Source organism: Vespula pensylvanica, chromosome 18 (assembly GCF_014466175.1).
Source record: "Vespula pensylvanica isolate Volc-1 chromosome 18, ASM1446617v1, whole genome shotgun sequence".
Taxonomy (NCBI): Eukaryota; Metazoa; Arthropoda; class Insecta; order Hymenoptera; family Vespidae; genus Vespula; species Vespula pensylvanica.
The window spans coordinates 2,622,314-2,641,473 of record NC_057702.1 but is presented as its reverse complement, the minus strand read 5'-3'; the positions used below and the strand labels follow the sequence as shown (position 1 = coordinate 2,641,473).

The following is a 19,160-nucleotide window of genomic DNA, read 5'->3' as shown; positions in this document are numbered from 1 at the left end:
AGAAAGAAAGAAGAATCAAAATTAATCAGAGAGAAAAAAAAAAAAAGAAAGAGAAAACTCACGATAAAGTTTAAATAACTCATCGTTAAAATCGTTTAGAAAATTTGTGCACAGTTCTTTTTATAATATCCTTTTTATTATCACCCTTCGTAATACGCGTGCAATATCTAATCGACGATTTTTATTTGAAAATATTTTGACGAGGAAAAAGCAAGAAAAATAGAAAAGAAGAAGAAAAAAGGAGCACGTAAGAAAGGAATAAACCAATCTTTGTATTAACCGATCAAAAATTTATCTGTACATAATTTAATCAAGTGTCAAAGATAAAGCTTACGCATGAAAGACGTCTCATTAGAATGTCGCGAGTAAAAGAAAAAAAAAGAGAGAGAGAGAGAGAGAGAGAGAGAGAGAGAGAGAAGGAAAAGAGAAGAAAAATACGAAAAAAGAAAAAAACAAAAACGCTGAAGAAAAAAGAAAGAGGAGAAAAAAAAAGAAAAGAAAAGAAAATGTTCGCATGCTCGCGTAACGCGATAATACGATGAGAGCGCGAGGACATTCAGAAAATATGTTTTTGTTTTTTTCCCTATCTCTCATCTATTTCTATTTTCCTTCGACGACGACATATTGTAAATACGTACTACAATACAATACTACGTATTGTACACGCAAATATAATACGTATATGTAAATATAAATTAGTAAACTTCGTGTGTTGTCCCTTTCGTTTAACGAAGGTCGAAGCAAGCAAGCAAGCTAGCAAGCAAGCAAGCTAGCAAAACTAACCAGTCAGTCAGTCAGTCGATTTTAACACGCAAACGTGAACGCTTCTATCTAAAAAGAAAGTATATAAGAATAGAGAGAACACTTAAAAGCGTGTTACTCGACTAATTATCTTGATGTTAATTATTCTCTCTGTCTCTCTTTCTCTTTCTCTGGTATATATAGAAAAATATATATTGTATACATTATTACTAGGATACAAAAGATCTAGAACACATTTCATGAAAACAGAGGTTGCGAAGTTTCGACCAAGAAACAACACATCGCTTGAAACATTCTCCAGGGGAAAGTGTTAAACCTATTGACGTCACTCGTAACGCAAGATATCTTTCGATGGAATCGACCTCCTTTCGAGGTCGACCACACCGGATTACCAGTTCCCCCCACTATTAAATATATCAAGAAAAATCAACGCGGCGTCTTGAAAACGGACGAGAAAAGAGGAGATACTCGGTTAAATAGTACATAAGTATATATATATATATATATATATGTAAGTACACATATACATATATACGTACATAGATACATATATTTCTCAATCATCATTGACTTTCTCGTTGGATCGATCATCGATAAAAATCGATTATCCGTTTGGTTGACCTCTATTTATCGAAGGATCGAGAAGATCGAGAAACCTTCTCTTCTTCTATGAAAAAAAAAAAAGAAAGAAAAAAAAAAGAAAGTTTCGTGCTATTTTTTGAATTTTTATTTTTCTGATAATCGATATTATATATTGTTTAAAAAAAAAAAAAAAAGAGAGAGAGAGAGAGAGAATTATAGGTGTGAGCGTTTAAGTCTCGTGTAAAACGCGATCGTAGAGTCTCAGAGTTAAAACGCGTCATATGACTCGTGACCTTGGACCTTGTCTTCTTCCAGGTAGCGGGCCTACTTCCGCTTCGCGATATAACAGGTCAAAGAAAGATAGAGATGGAAAGAGAGAGAGAGAGAGAGAAGGAAAGTGAACTACTACAACTACTTCTGCCTGCAATTATCTTGCCGTCATCGGTCGGATCGTACTTAACAGGCACGCAAATGCATTTTCTTGGTAGAGCAGTACGTGTTGTTCCTTTGCTATAGGGGCATGCATGTTCTCTAAGAATATGTGAGAGAGAGAGAGAGAGAGAGAGAGCAATATATACGTACATATATATATATATATATGAAAGAGAGAAAAGGAGCAAAACATAATAATCGACGTGTTTACGAAGCGTCACGAATAATAATGGCCGAAGGTAAAAGCTCATACACACATAGATATACATACATATATATATATATAATATATATAATATATAAATGTTTATATATATAAACATATATGTATGTACATATGTGTGTATGTCTGTATGTATGTATGTATGTATGTATATGTATGAATGTATGTGTATTTGTGTGTCGTTTAAGTAACATGCAGGCTACGCGTGCGTAGATTTTCATTCATAAATTGTCGTTGTCTCTGTCCGATGAATGATTCGCGATGACTCACTACAAACGAACGAATAAATGAACGAACGAGCTTCTTCGAGATATTCGAAACTATATGAGGAATAGATCTCATCTATCTATTATCTCACTTCCTGGTATACTTGCAATAAATGAAAAAGAAAAAGAAAAAAGGAGAAAAAGAGAAGGAAAAGAAAAAAAAATAATTACGCCATTGCTATCGTAGTAGTCATCGTTTACGTTGTGAAAACAGAATCGATTGACTCCCATCGATGATGACTCTTATATGTTATTAGTGTCGCGTACACTTGTCCTATGTTAATTATTTCCGGTTCGCGCCTGTTTATATATATATATGTATATATATATATATATATATATAGATACATATATTTATTATATATACGTATGTACATATGGTAGATACGTATCACATAATATCGTCTAATTTCTGAACTTGACATCATTCAATGCTTGTACGCGTTAAGCAATATTTCTAGTTCGTATCACGAACGTACGATTAGATTAGTTATTTGATCGTTAAAAATTATCGTAAGTAGAGGAAAAAAAAGAAAAGAAGAAGAAGAAAAAGTAAAGAAGATGATTTCGTGATATCGAATGTGCGTGTACGTGCGTACGCAGAAGTTTGTCAAAGATTTTCGAATTGTACGTAAATACGTAAAAAGATTTATTTTAAAACGATAAGATAGACCATGGAGTAAGTAGTTTCGTAATGAAATAAGGAAAAAATGATTTCACGTTTATACGTTATTAAAAAAAAAAAAAAAAAAAAAAAAAAAAAGAAATATCAATTAATCGACATAATTTCTTTTACTTCCGTATATATTTGATCTATCATTTTTATTAATGAACGATAAATATTTGCTAAAATAAATGATCTATATACATGCGTGCGTGTTTATGAATATTTCGATCCGTATAAGAATAATTGTTAATATTTTACGTCACTCGTAGTATCTACTGATATTTCCTTATAAATACCGATCGCATTAATACAAAATACTGACCACGAAATAATTTCAATAACATCGAATAACGACGATCTAATCATTTCTCGAGTCATCGACTAATTTTTTACAAATTAAAAATATCGAATTATTTTTTTCGAAATTGCTTGAGAATACGGGTGAGATAAAATTGAAGAAAAAAAAAAAAGAGAAAAAAAGAAAAGAACACAAAAAGAAAAGAAAAGGAAAGAGAGAGAAAAAAAAAAGAAAAAGTATAAGAAAGAAATCGAATGACGTTAGTCGTAAGAACGTTTCACTGATAAGAATCGTTCAAGTGTCTTCTCGTTTATCTTTCTCACTCTCTCTCTCTTTTTCTCTTTTTCTCTTTTTCTCTCACGTCCCTCGTTCTCTGGTTAGTTCGTAAAGACAGACCCGAAGAAGACAGGATGATACCTCTTGCCTTATGACCCGTTCATACTACTCTCTTGGTAAACTTAAGTTCCCTTTAACTAAACTCTCTAATTGACGGGTTAACGAGCGTTAACTCCCAACTTCCTGTCAGATTTAACTGTTTTCTTTCGGTTTTTGAACATGTAAATATATATTTCTGCGATTCACATTACATATAGATAAGATTAACTTGTATAAATATATTATCATTATTATTATTAAGTAATAGTAATGGATTTAGTAATAATAATAATAATAATAATAATAATAATAATAATAATAATAATATTTCTATCGAACATTTTCTTCTTACCATCTGCGTTATATCTTTCTAATGTCTCGTGTAATATCTAAACGGTAATAAATTTCAATGAGGATTATCATTTTAATCTGTTACTATCCGAGAAATAATATTTTCGATTCGGTGAACACGGATCTCTGTGAAATTTATTTCGACTTGATATAAACTGATTAGAATGTAGACAGGTAACTTGGGACGAATTAATTTAATTGTAGAACGAAGATGTATATATATATATATATATATATATATTTTTCTTTTTTCTTTTTTTTTATTAGAATGAAAAAAGAAACGATTTATTTATTCTTTTATCGAAGAAGAAGAAGAAGAAGAAGAAGAAGAAGTGAAATCTTTCTGACGAATTAATTCGTTCTCCTCGGTTAACAAGTTAACGAAGAACCCCATCGGGATCATTGCACCTTCGAAAGTTCTCCCTCTCTTTTTCCTCCTCTACAGTTTTTTTTATTATTATTTCTTCTCGAATGGTTGAACACACGTTTCCGTCCGAAGAACATCAAAATTTCTTACATAATGTCCGATCCATAATATAAATATCGTTCGAATCTCAGACATACTTTGAAAGAACGTAGAAAATTTTATTTATCAAATAAAAAAAAAATCAAGATTCCATTAACGAAGAACTATTGTTAATGAATAAAAAAGGAAAAAAAGAAAAAGAAAAGAAAAAGAAAAGATTATTAAAAATCGTATATCAATCGGAGGGAGGGAAAAATCGTGATAATTTCATTATTCCCGAAATTATTATCTGTCCGAAGAAACTCGATAATAATCGAAGTCCGATATAGGGGGATCAAAAAAAAAAAAAAAAAAGAAAGAAATCGTATTGAAGAAGGAAATCAAGCGAAATTTATTATCAGCCGTGTGCGAGAGTGTCTCCTCTTCGAAAATCAAATGCGATAGCAGCGAATTTCTGAGAAATTTCAAGCAAACACGTCACCGCGAGCATGACCTCAATTATTAGCTTAATTGTAAGTTATCATTATGTAATCCTCTCTTTCTCTCTCTCTCTCTCTCTCTCTCTCTCTCTCTCTCTCTTTCTCTCTTTTTCTTTTGATATCCAATATAAGTAATTAATTCACTTTGAAGACGTACGTCTATTAAAATTAACACATTTTATCGATATATATATATATATATATATATATATATATAAAGAAAAAAAGAAGTAGAAAAAAGCCACGAAAACGATTAGAAAAGATCGAGTAAAAGAATTTTTGCAGTCTCACGATACAACGCGATATAAACGTGAAACGCGACGCATTTCGATGCTCGTACGTACATACATAGATACATAAATACACATGTACTTACATACATAAATACACACGTACATATTTATATATATGTATGTGTATATATATATATATATATATATATATCAGGGTACTTTATCGGTAAGAAAAATATTTTATCTCGACGATAAAACAAACATGATCGAACAATTTTAACGAACTTTTTACACGACATTAATGCGATTAAAAGAACACGAGACAGAAAACGTTAGATCGTAATTGGTCGTTAAAAATATTTATCGATACGTACGATATATTCGAAAACTATAGAATATACATATTAGTCGCGTGATAATAGTAAATATATATATATATATATATATATATATATATATATATGTATCTTATATTCGATGAGATTCCGTTGAACTTTGCTATCGCCTGTTATCTTATTTACATACTATCCAAAATCGAAGTTTGACATTTAACCAAGGAAAATCTAAATGAAAACTTTTGAAAAGAAAACCAACGTAGAGTATATTTTCTATCACTTGTGTGTGTGTGTGTGTGTGTGTGTATATATATATATATTTAAACAGATTTTAGATAAAAACGTAATAAAAAGAATAAAAAAAAAAAAAAAAATTAATCCTTACCATTGCCTTCTCTTCCTTCGTTAATTGCATACAATCCGACGGATTATTACTATTGATCGTAGGATACATCGAGAACATCGTGTAATTGTGATCCTCGACGACGTTCTCGTAATAACCGGAGGTTGGGACGCGTTGCATTATCGATCTCCTCGTAATATCTTTCTCGATATACGAAGAAATTTCACCGAAATCTCGAAACTCTCTCGAATTATAATGTTCCTTCATAGATGTCACGAGGGAAAAATTACTAATTTCTTTTTTACGTAATCGTATGCGCGCACACACCAACCGAAAGAAAAAGAAAAATAAGGAAAAGAAAGAAATCGAAAAAAAATTGAAAATTAAAAAAAAAAAGAAAAGAAAAAAAACCAAGGACGACGATCTCGTATAAAACTTTCGTTAGCGCCTTTTCCACGATTTTTCTATTTTTTTTTCTCTCCTTTTCTTTTTCTTTTCTCTTTCCAAAAAAAAAAAAAAAGAAGAAAAGAAAGAAAGAAAATGGAGAATAGTAGACGGCAAAAAAACAGATAAAAGAGAAAGAAACGAATCGTATCGAATGTAGTCACACACACGAATCGTTGAAAATATTTTCACAATGTTTCAAACGTTCCCCGTAAGAAAAAAAAAAAAGTTTTTCTTCTTGTTCTTCTTAGCTTTTAGTCGTCTTAGTCGTCTTAGTCGTCGTCGTCGTTCTCCTCGTCGTCGTCGTCGTATCGACGAAAAGCATTGCACACGCTCACGTATCTCAACTGAGTCCGCCAACGTGACTTGGAAACTATATAGAAAGAGTCTCTCTCTTTCTCTCTTTATTCCCCTACTACTCTTCAACACACTCACCAGACTATCCCCTCCATTCCGGAGTGTTAACCGAGCTTATGCTACGTGACGTCACCGCCATCTTGATTGCTGATTCGCGCGATACCGCTTCGACCAATCGACGTACGTTAAAGACCAAAAGACCGAACTTGTTTCGTAGTAGAACTTCAAGGAATCGAGAGGAACGTGCCGAGAGAAAACAAGATACCCTTTTTCCAGGTAGAAGAACGAGATATGTGCTAGCGAGGAGATTTAATCGATCGGAAAGTCCGGAAGTTACGATTTCATTGAATAATTTTTCGTTCCTTTCTCTTTTATCTTCCTCCTCTTCTTCTACTTCTACTTCTACTTCTACTTCTTCTTCTTCTTCTTCCTTTTCTTTTATCCTTAATTTTTTTCTTCGAAGCTACGACGATTTTTCTTCCTTTTTTCTCGATTTCTTTTTCTTTTCTTTTTTTTTTTTTTTTTTTTTGTCGTTAGATATTCTTCAACTTTGTCAATCTTGATCTCTTTCTTTTTCATTGTCCCTTTTTATTTATCTATTTATTAATTATTCGTCACTATCATTTTTAGTTTTCTTCAAGCCATTAACGATTTTAATATTCCGATAGCTTCGAAATATCAACTCTGAATTCTTTCCTTTTAATCGTTCTTTTTTTATTTATCTATTAATTATTAGCATTATTATTTTTCTTTAAGTTATTAACGAAAACGTCGATTACTTTCCTTCCTTTTTTTTTTCTTTCACGATTCTCTCTCTCTCTCTCTCTCTCTCTCTCTCTCTCTCTCTCTCTCTCTCTCTCTCTCCTCCTTAAATTTAAATACCTGATCATCGTTCGTAATAAAAAAAAAAAAAATAATAAAAAAATAAAGAAAAGGAAGCGAAATAAAGGAGATAGGAAATAAATAATTGTAATATTAAAATTTGAAGAATCGGTATTAGGCTAATAAGAAAACGAAGGATGATGATAATAACGACAACGATGACGATGATGATGCGACGCATTATAAAGACAATCGTGTGTGGACGAATAATGTCAAGGCGAAATCATTACCGATTTGGCACGTGACCGAGTCTTCTCGTAAAGTCGACTCTCGATATTCTCGTACTCTTTTCTTTCTTTCTGTCTTTCTCTATCTCTTTTTTGTCTCTATCCCTCTCTATCTCTTTCTCTTTCTCTCTTATATACCGTTGAAATATACGAGTCGAGGGAACGCTGAACTTCGCCCACGAAAAAGTTCTCCTTTCTCTCCGTTCTGTTCTGACACAAAGAGAGCAAGGATAATGAAGTAGAGAGGACAAAATATCCGTCGTCTTTTACAATCATAATCGTCGTACTCTGTTTTCTATAGTCTTCGTCAACGTTAGCATTTTTATTTACAACCACAAACTCTCTTTTTTTCTTATCGAATAACATTTTTTTTTCTTTCTCTCTCTCTCTCTCTCTCTTCCTAGGATAGAAAGAAAGAATTTATTTTAATTTATTAAAAAAACATCCCCCTCTTCACCCTCCTCAATCATCTCCACACTACCATCATCAACGAAACAACCAACCAATCAACCCTTTTACCTCTCCGTCCCCAATCATCGTGAAGATTCGTTTTCTTTCTTTACTTCTTGTTTCTTTTTTTTCCTCCCTCTCTCTCTCTCTCTCTCTCTCTCTTTTTTCTTTATTTCTTTCTTTATTTCTTTCTTTCTTTCTTTCTTTCTTTCTCACGTTGCAAACGTGCAACGAACTCCGAGGTGAACGCACGTTCATTCGGTGCAACGCACGAGGAAGTCAAGAAAACGAAGAAAAGAGAGGGCAAACTCAAGCGTATTTGGTTTTCTTTGTTCAATGGAAAATTTTACGAGAACAACAACAACAACAACAACAACAACGACGACGACGACGACGACGACGACGACGACGACGACAACGAAGACGATCACAGTCTTATTTCGTAACGATCCAAAAAAAAAAAAACAGCGCTCAAATTGCAATACATTTTAAAAAAGAAAGAAAAAGAGAAAAGAAAATATGAATACGTTTATACGCGTAATCGACTCGCGTATAAACCCGTTAACATTTTTATTTTAACTACATTATACACACACGCACAATAAATATATCTACGTGGATGTGGGTATGTGTAGCCTGTGCGTGTTTTTATTTCTAAACTGCACACGTCGTTACTCGTCCGAAGTTAAACTGATATCTTATCAGGAAGGACAAGCGTAGAAAAGAGCGTAGAAGAAAGCCCGCGTGTTTAACGTTGAAATCCTTCCTGAAATTTTTCGTTTTTTTTTTTTTTGTTATTTTTGTCTTTGTAATTTTTCCGAAAATATTTTTCCATTCGACGGTATTTAAATGTATTTTACTAGAAGAGAATTTTCTTTTCTTGTGTTCTTTTTTTTTTTTTCTTTTCTTTTCTTCCTTCTTTTTCCTCTTTTTTGTCTCTTTCTTTTCTTTTCTCGTAATCGTTATCGTTGTAATTGTCGTTGTAATTGTGTTGTTATGGTTGAAAATTTGACAAGATTATTTACTTCGTAATCAATCAGTAAAAAAGAAATATCATTGTTGTCACAGGTCGGTTGGTCATAAAACGAGATAACAATCGGAAAAAACGATGTAAGATTTATGAACTTGTTTTCTTTAATTTTTCTTTCTTTAAGAATTTTCGAGCAATAGGATATTTAAAATTATCTCCCAGCATCTTTATCTTCTATTCTTCCCACTCGAACGCTCGATTACATTCGAAAATATTTATCGAAAAATAAAAGGAAGTGAGGATAACGAATAATATCCAAATAAAAGAAATTATCTAGACCCTTCAACACTTAACATTCCGAGAGTGTAATAAAAGAATGGTTTATAAGTTAATTGCGTTTTCTTTATATACATCAGAAATAAATATCTTTATCCTTATCGTACAACTTTCGGAAAATCTTTTAGGTTTAATGAAAAGAAGATAAAATAAGATAGATATAATGTATGCTAATCGGTCTGGTAATATATTGGCAAACGTTTGCTCGTTGTAAGCTTTCCCGTTCGTTCGTTCTTTCGTTCGTTTTCGAACGGCCATTGCGATAAGGAAAGACAAACCTTCTTGGAAAGGCGATCATATTAACTCAGGTGGTTGTAAAATTGACGTAGTTATTTTCTTATTTTTGTATAATATACCTTAATTGTTTTCGTTGCGAAGAGACCGTAAAGAGAGACTAAAGAGGAATTCGGTAATCCCATAATAACCATAAAATATTTAAGTCTATGCGTTACTAATATAGAAAATCCTAATTGATGAGTTTTGAAATTTTTTAACGAAGAAGAAATGATATATATATATATATGTATGTATGTATTTTATTAATTATTTCAATAATATAAAATTATCACTAAAATAAATATTTCCAATTAATTATTTTCTATTAACACATATATATATATATATAAAATTTTATTTCGTTTTCAGAATTACAATGTAATTTCTAGATATATATTTATTTGTTTATGCAGTTATATGGATTGTTAAACGTATAAAAAATATTGCTTATATACACGATTAACCTCCGTATATGTACATACGTATATAAATGTCACGATCGCAGTTGTATATTAGTCAGGAGCATAATCGTGACCTTCTTCGCAAAAAAAAAAATAAAAAATAAAAAAAAAAAAACATAAAAATTTCATTCTCAAGAGTGTATTTACTTACATAGTTGTTACTCATACACAAACATGCATACATACATATATATATATATATCGTAAAAGAAAATCTAAAGTTGCGTCTATCCTCGAAGGAGGACAAACGAAACGACACAGAGAGACATAGAGACATAAAAAGATAGACATGGAAAGACAGAGTCAGAGAAAAAGAGAGAGAGAGAGAGAGAGAGAGAGAGAGAGAGAGAGAGAGAGAGAGAGAGAGAGAGAGAGAGAGAGAGAGAGAGAGAGAGAGCGAAACGAAGCGACACGAAAAAACCGAAGGCTGGACGTTTCGAAAGGATCGTCGGGTCTTTTGTTCTCGCGACAAAGAGACATTTTAATGAGCATACGCTTAAAGTCTCTTAGGGTTAATCGAATGTTTGTGGGTAACAGGTATTCGATCGTGTATAGAATGAAAATCAATACGAAAATTCAAAGCTCGAAGAGAGAGAGAGAGAGAGAGAGAGAGAGTAATGCTAAGAGAAAAAGAGAGAGACAAAAAAAGAAAGAAAGAAAGAAAGAAAATATTTTGAATATATAAACAGGTGGTCGCGGCTAAAGAAGTAAAAGAAAAAAGAAAAGAAAAAAAAAAGGGATGAAAGACAATGGGAGGAGGGGTATAAAAAGAAGAAAAAAGAAAAAAGAAAACCAGGATGACGACGATGAAACGGTGTGATGATTTTTTTTGAAAGAAAAAAAAAAAGAGAAATAAATAAATAAAAATAAAATGAAATCTATGTGCGTTTTATTTTTATCTATACAAAATAAAGATATACCTATATACTTATATATATTTTTCTATTTATTTTTGTATTTTTCTTTATGTACATATATGTATATATATATGTATGTATGTATGTATATGAAAATAAAGGATTTGCCATCACTAACAGGAAACCGATAACATTTTCTTTGTTTGCGAATACATAGCTAATATATATATATATATATATATATATATATATATAGCATATCTTGTTACACTTCGAACAACATAGAAACTCTTAATATTAGTGAGAATAACAATTTTCTATTCTATAAATCGAATATAATAATACAAAAATATGTCTCTCTCTCTCTCTCTCTCTCCATTTCTCTACCTTCCAGATTTGAATTATCTGATCAAATATCTTTGTTATTCATCAATTTTTCTTCTATCTTTATTTCTGCAATTCTACCCTAGTCAATTAACACCGTAGGAATAATTAAACGACATCTGCTATGACCGGATATCTGCTTATAATGTTAATTCTTTACTCCGCTCGTTTTAACATCAACACATACACACACACATACTTATATATAAATATATTTATATATACATATATAGATACGTTACGTGCAATACATATACGTAGAATATGTATTGAAGGAGCAGCTTAAACATTGGTCACATCACACTACATCTAACATGCACAAACACACGCATATATATATATATATATATATATATATATATATCTTCGATCGACTCGTTTAAATGGCCGTAGTACTGTCACGAGGTGACCGTGTACGGGTTCTTTATAAAACAGCTGTTGGGGACAGCAGAAGCCATGCCAGCCAAAACGAGAGAATCAATACTATCGTTGCTGGCTAGGTTATGTATATGTGTGTCTACGTATACCTCTTTGTGTCTGTATATATATACACACATATTTAAAATACATTCATATGTATGTAAGTACATAGAGAGAAAGAGAGAGAGAGAGAGAGAGAGAGAGAGAGAGAGAGAGAGAGAGAGAGATACAACGAAGGGGAGAGAAACTACTAGATAGGGGTGCACCAATCCCAAAACGAAGCCAAAAGAGAAACCCTCCTGGGGATTTCCTCCTCTACCCTAATCGCTATACTTCTCTTCTTGCCCTTCGTAGTACTAACATTTACGAGCCTCGATATATTACACCTACTCACTTTGAAATTTATTATCGACGTAAGTATAATATTTTACTCGGTTACGTAGTTATTTAATTACTTAGTTACATCGAACGTATGACTAGAGAAAAAATTGCATCCATCGTTTGATCGAAAGAAAAGTAAAGAAGAAAGAGAAAGAAAGAGGGAAGAGAAAATTTAAAAAAACAAAAAAAAAAAAAGAAAGAAAGATAGGAAAAAAAGAATCAAATATTTTAATACTCAATGTGTGAACGAGCTTTCGTTTGTACGTTGCATATTTGTGATCACGTAAAAAAACGTATACGTATGACTCTGGAAAAAAGTTGTAAACGCGTAATCCAACGCTATAAATACGATTTGCGTCACACAAAATGAGAAGAGAGAAGAGTCTCCTCTCTCGGTTTAAACGAGATTTATCACTCGCACGGTTCGACGTTCGTGAGATAGTAAGAATTTGTTCGGTAAATTTTTTCTTCTTCTTCTTCTTCTTCTTTACGTACGTACATACGTACGATTTGAATACGTAGATTGGGTTTTTCTTTTTTGTTTTTTCTTTTTCCCTCTTCTTTTTTTTTCTTTTTTAGATACATACATCATTCAAAATATATTCACGGATTGGAGTTGTTGAAATTTTTAGATTCTTATCTCTTCATTTTATATCTATGTATACATTTTTACAAATATATATTTATGTACGTTAGATTGTAATATCCTGCATACTATATCGACAAAGTTTATATAATTAAAAAAAAAAAAAAAAGAAAGAAAGAAAGAAAAAAAATTAAAAGAAGTTTATATAATTAAAAAAAGAAGAAAGTATTATAATTGATACAAGTATAATAATAAGTATTAAAAGTATTACAATTATAACAATTAAAGAGAATGTACGATCAAATAAATAAATTAAAAAAGAAAAGAAAAGAAAAGAAAAGAAAAGAAATTAAAACGACTAAACAAAAACAAAAAAAAAGAGGATAAAAATATTTGAGGGATTTAACTTTGTTTGTTTCTTTCTTTTTTTTTCTTTCCCTAATTAAATCTAAGTCTCGTATAACGCGATTTATATAACGTGACATTTGTACGAAACGAAATGTCCTCGTTATAGGTGGCTTAAGTAATATTACGAACGATCCAACGCGTAAAATCTTTCAAAATAAATACACACAAATATATAGATCATCGAAAATAATCATGAATTAATCAGATAATCGAGATTATAATCTTAAGAAAGTTTTTATATGAAATATGAAATACGAAGAAAAAATATTTTCGATTATTCGATATACGATATTTATCGTCGTATTTAAACCTATATTCCGATTGGTTCACGACGTTTCTAACTAAATCCAACAATTTATTGGCGATACATCGTGCACACATGCGGTGTATGCACCTTAAATGGATACACCAGGAGCGTGACCGGAATGAAAGTCGGCGTACTATGTATATATGTATGTATATAGTATATATATATATATGTATATTGTATATATGTAAGTTCGTACTACGTCCGTACGTACGTACGTTCGATCAAATGCGATCTCTCCATTGTATTATCTTCGCAATACAATACAATACAATACAATACAATACAATACAATACAATATATATGTATGTATGTATGTATATATAAAATCTTTTCTAGATGACGAAACTCTCATATATCGTTGAACACCTAAATAATACCTACATACATATTATTTCTATTTTTTTTCTTTCATTTCAACTCTAATTTATTTAATACTCCAATTGAATCTATTGAATGCTCTCCGCCAAAAGAAAATAAAAAAGAAAGATGAACGTACAGGAGTATTACGGAAGTATTTGGTCAATTGGTATGTCAACGAGGGATAAAAAAAGAAAGGAAAAGAATAAAAAGAAGGAGTAGTCAATGATTTGTCGATCAACAAACGTCGTAACTTTTTGTCGACTCACGCTCGACATAACCTTTTTATCGAACCATATACGACATAACCTTTTTGTCGAGCCACACTCGACATAACCTTTTCGTCGAGCTCGATACGATTATTCGTAATCGTATCGAGACTTCCTAATCATTGATCTATGACAAATTTAATAAGAGATAGATAGATAGATAGATAGATAGATAGATAGATATATAGATAGAGAAAGATGCATCGTAAACAATAAGAAATCTTTTTCGACAATCGACGGTAAAGGAGGAGTTATAAGGAGATGAAAAGAGAAAGAAAAAGAGAAAGAGAGATAGAGAGAGAGAAATCGGTTTATAGCGATGACGCTAGGGGCCAGTTTGTAAAATTAGCAACGCTACTGCGTGAATATATATATATATATACATATACACACACACACACACATATATATATATATGTATGAATATATGATACACATATATATATATATATATATATATATATTCACGGATAACGGATCCACACTTAGCGTGCTCGCTACGAGAGGGACACTTATCTACGAGTTCTCTCTTTCAACGAGAGAGAACCTCTTTCACGTTCTCCCTTCTTGGACTAACCAAGTAACCAAGTAATTTAAACTTATGTACCACATCTACCTATCATAACCTATCTATGGAAATACCAACTTAAAGAAAAAATCTTTGTTAAGGAATTGAAGTAGAGTTTAATCGTTAAGAAAATAATTTACTAGATCAAAGACCTTACTACATTACTAATTATACATATCATACATACATACATACATACATACGTACATATATATATGTGTATTATATATATATAGTATGTGTTGTGTATGTGTGTGTAGCGTATTACTTTCTGTTTTAATGTATGTCGTAAAAGAACGGTGCCCCTTTCTGGAAAGTTCCTGATCTTTCTTTCTCTCTCTCTCTCTCTCTCTTTCTCTCTTTCTCTTTCTCTCTCTTTCTATCTTTCTCTCACTCACTCATTCTTATACTCCTACTCTCTCTCTCTCTCTCTTTTTCTCTTTCTCTCTTTAACATAGAGGACAAGCGTGCAATCGAAGAGAGTTCGTTCGTTTTACACGCTTTTAAACACCCCGTTGTTTTAGCTGTTTTCTCATCGGTTGCGCGTCCTCAATGTCTTACGTAATACTCTTTAACGGAAAAGAAACGAGGGGGAGGGGTGTGGGAGGAGAAGTGGACGGGGCATGCAGAAAAAAAAAAACAAAAGAAAAACAAATTCGATTGAAAATAAACGAGTGTGCGTGTGCATATATGTGTGTAACGTATAACTGGTTAGGTTGAACCAATTGCATGTTTAAAAAAAGTAAACTTCTTTTTATACTCGAGAACAAAAAACCGTTAAAGATTCATCGATTAAAACTACGTATAGATGGATCGAACGAAATAAGAAATAACGTCGAATAAAAGTGATAAAGAAAAAAACGAAGAAGACGAAAATGAGAAACGTCTTATGATCGAATCGAATCGAATCGAATCGAATCGAATTACTAACTTCAGATAGATCCAACGAAATATTAATATTATCGAAATAAAAAATAATCTAATAAGATTCGTTTTGTATTTTCTCTTATTCCTCTTCTTCTTTTTCGAAACAACGAATCGAAATGGAGTAAATGTATTCTATATATCTATATACATATAATGTATATACATATATATATATGTATGTATGTATGTACTTACGTTGCCCGGCAGCGTAGCTGAGTTAGCGATGCTGGAGAGAAAATCATGGCTGACGCGGGAACTCTGCGACGTACCGCTGTCGCTGGAAACGCTCGAGCTGTCGTACAATACGTCGGACACGTCCAGCTTCATTTTTCTTTATCTTCTTATTTTTTCCCAATTGTTTGTTCGTTCGTATGAGCGAATGCGTGGGTGCATGCATACGTACGTACATACGTATGTGTGTACGTATATATGCTTTTTTTATTTCCCCTTTCGTCGTCGATCAGTCGCGTTAATCACGATACGCGACCACGAGAATGAAGGAAGAAAAGGAAAGTAAAGAGAGAGAGAGAGAGAGATATCTATCTGTCTCTATCTCTATCTACATATTCCTACTTCTATATCTTTATCTTGAAAAATAGGGGCACCAAGAAGAACGAAGAAAAGATTAAGAAATAAAAATGAAAGAATAACGGACACAGCGCGATGAAAAGTTTTGTACGTTCGTAAGTACTTAGGTACTTACGTACTTACGTAGTGTACTGTTCGTTTCTCAAGCGTAGCAAAGAATTCGATTCGAAAGATACCGTCGTCGTTCCTTCTCTCTCTTTCTTTCTCTCTCTCTCTCTCTCTCTCTCTCTTTCTCTCTTCCTCTTCCTCTTCTTCCCCTACCACCCTCCCACCTCTTTCTTTTCCTTCGAAACACGTTTAAAAAGCGTCCGAGGTGTGCACGGTTATCGTGCAGCAGGCTCCTTTGCTCCGAAACCGTGCGAAACTAAAAGCCCGATGACTCATACCGCGGGGGAATACCTCGAAAGATTCGCGATGCGTTCGGTCCTATACTCGGCCAAGTTCGGTTAACTTCGTCCCGCCTCTATACGCCCCGACGCTATCCGAGCGACGATGACGTCATTTGGCTATTCGATCTTCGACCAATCGCGACGCAGCGACGCCGTGGAACGCGCGCACCAGGGACGGCTAATACAGCGGGTACTTTTACGAGCGGGCACCTGAATCGGTTACAAAATTTGATTTCGTTTTCTGTTTTCTGTTTTTTTTTTTTTTTTTTTTTTTTTCTTTTACAATTACGAGTCAGTGAATAGAGGTATTTTTTTTTCTATTCGTTTTGCAGTGTTAACGTTCGAGCAAGATCGTCTTCGTTTTTTCTTTCTTTTTCCTTTTTTTCTTACCCTTTTTTCTCGAACTCGATCATGTACGTCGTTTTTTTTGTCTTAGTTTTTCTTGCAGGGGTTTCTATTCTTTCTTTTTCTTTCTTTTTTTTTTTTTTTCTTTTAACTGAGAACAGGTTACATTTATTGGACTCATATACGTAAACACGTAGTTACATCAGAGGGAAAGGGTACCCAATGATTCGTGGTTACCTGAGAAAGAACGTTTAGTGCGAACGGTCGTGATTGGATGATATCTTCTTCCTCGTCGGAAGCGTGACAAAATTTCAACGAGCAACGCTTTTTTAACGTACGAAAGTAGGACACGGTCGTGGGTCCGAAAAATCCGTACGGCCGTTCGCATAACGAAATTTCATTTCGTAGGAGTGTACGTATGTACGTAATCGATGTTAAGGTTAGAATTTCGTTGGATTTATATTTAGAAATTTGGATAGCGAATAATTCTGATTGAAATAACAACGACGTCGAGTATAATACGCGAAGTGCGCGTTAATGGATAACCTATAACACACATGCATCTTTAAAAGAAATTGCCTTCTCAATCATTTTAACTTCTTTTCTTATTTTCCGCGTCAGTAGCTTCTCGTATATAACAATAGGAGGTTGTGTTATCGCGTAAGAAAGTAAAGTAACAAGTACTAAGGGTGGAATAGAGGGGTTGAAAGATGCATCGGAGCGTGACCGCGTATGTCGACCCCTCTTCCTCAAGAAAAAGGGGACATGGCACGAAATCTACGACGTCGTAAATCGTTATATCGATTAGAGAGAAAATGATAAAAGTCTTTAAGAGTGCAAGATGGTTGAAACAAAAAAAAAAGAAAAAAAAAAGAAACTCCGATTAAAAGAACTTGGTTTATTTATTTATTTTTCGCTCGATAATAATGATATCAAAAGTAAAAAAGAAGAAGAAAAAAAAAAAAAAGAAGAGGAAGAAGAAGAAACATTATCGACAACAGCAGCAATAATGCAGTAACAACAAAGCAGTAGTAACAAGAGCAAAAGAAACTTAAAAACACTAGTAATAGTAGAATAGTTCCAACAAGAGTAAGAAGAAGAGTAAAGAAGAACGTAAGAGTACTAAGTAAGTATTAAGTAGTAAGATAGTAACGTAATAACCATCGTAGCTTTTCTCGCAAGCCGAAAATTTCAAATGAGACACGCGCACCGTTTCCAAGAAACGTTGATGAGTCAGAGCCTGGGCTGTCGCGTGGGCGGCGAATGGGGTAGCCGGAACGCATCGAACAAGAGCCGACGTGACTCACCGATCTGATATGTTGGATATTCGCGCCTTAACCTGCCGCCACCGGCTACGACTAGACGACGACGACGACGACGACGACGACGTTCTTCGAGCCTTCCCTTTTCTCTTCCCCTCTCTATCTCTTCTTCTCTTCTTCTCTCTTTCTCTTCTCTCCTTTTCTCTCCTCTCTTCTTTTCTCTCCTCTCTTCTTTTCTTCTCTCCTTTTCTGTTCTTTTCCCTTCCTTTTTTCCCTCTCTCTCTCTTTCTCTCGTATGCCTACGGAACTCGCAGGTGGCACCTGTAGCCGAGTGCCCGACATATCCCTTTGCTCGAGAGCTCGACCATACTTCGGTTTACTATACAGCATCTTTCATCTGCTTTCTTTCTTTCTTTCTTTCTTTCTTTCTGTCTTTCTTTCTTTTTTTTCTATCTTTCTTTCTTTCATTCTTTCTTTTCCTTTGTACGTGTGCGTGTTTCTTCCTCTGTTTTTTTTTTTTTATTTTTAGAAAATGTAGGTTGCAAATATTAAATCGCGATATTCGATCTAATCTGGTGGTCAGTCGGTTTTTTTCATCGATAGGAAGATAGAAAGAGAGGGGGAAAGAAATTCTTGTAGATATCTTTAAAAGATATGGCAAATTTTCTTTTATTTATTTATTTATTTATTTATTTATTTATTTTTTTTTTGACAATAAATAATATTCGTTCGATGATCTTCTTCTCTTTGTAGAGAGAGAGAGAGAGAGAGAGAGAGAGAGAGAGAGAGAGAGAGAGAGAGAGAATGGCAACTCTCTCTTTCTATCTTTCTTTTTCTGTTGGCTCTCTCTTTCTTTCTCTTTCTTTCTCGTTATATACGCACATGTACATATA

At 33.0% G+C, this 19,160-nt stretch overlaps 1 protein-coding gene across 2 annotated transcripts in view; it reads right to left on the bottom strand.

Moving 5' to 3' along the window:
• The window catches only part of LOC122635384 (transcription factor kayak), a 42,104-nt gene extending 25,470 nt beyond the window's left edge, over positions 1 to 16,634 (bottom strand). The window contains exon 1 of one of the 2 annotated variants that reach the window (XM_043825550.1): positions 15,879 to 16,634. In XM_043825550.1, coding sequence (XP_043681485.1) covers positions 15,879 to 16,010 — 132 coding nt within the window. In that variant the 5' untranslated portion in view covers positions 16,011 to 16,634. Of the gene's footprint in view, positions 1 to 5,854; positions 6,165 to 15,878 lie in introns of those variants that run through there. The other variant, XM_043825549.1, reaches the window with a different exon arrangement.
• Positions 16,635 to 19,160: the final 2,526 nt, after the last annotated feature.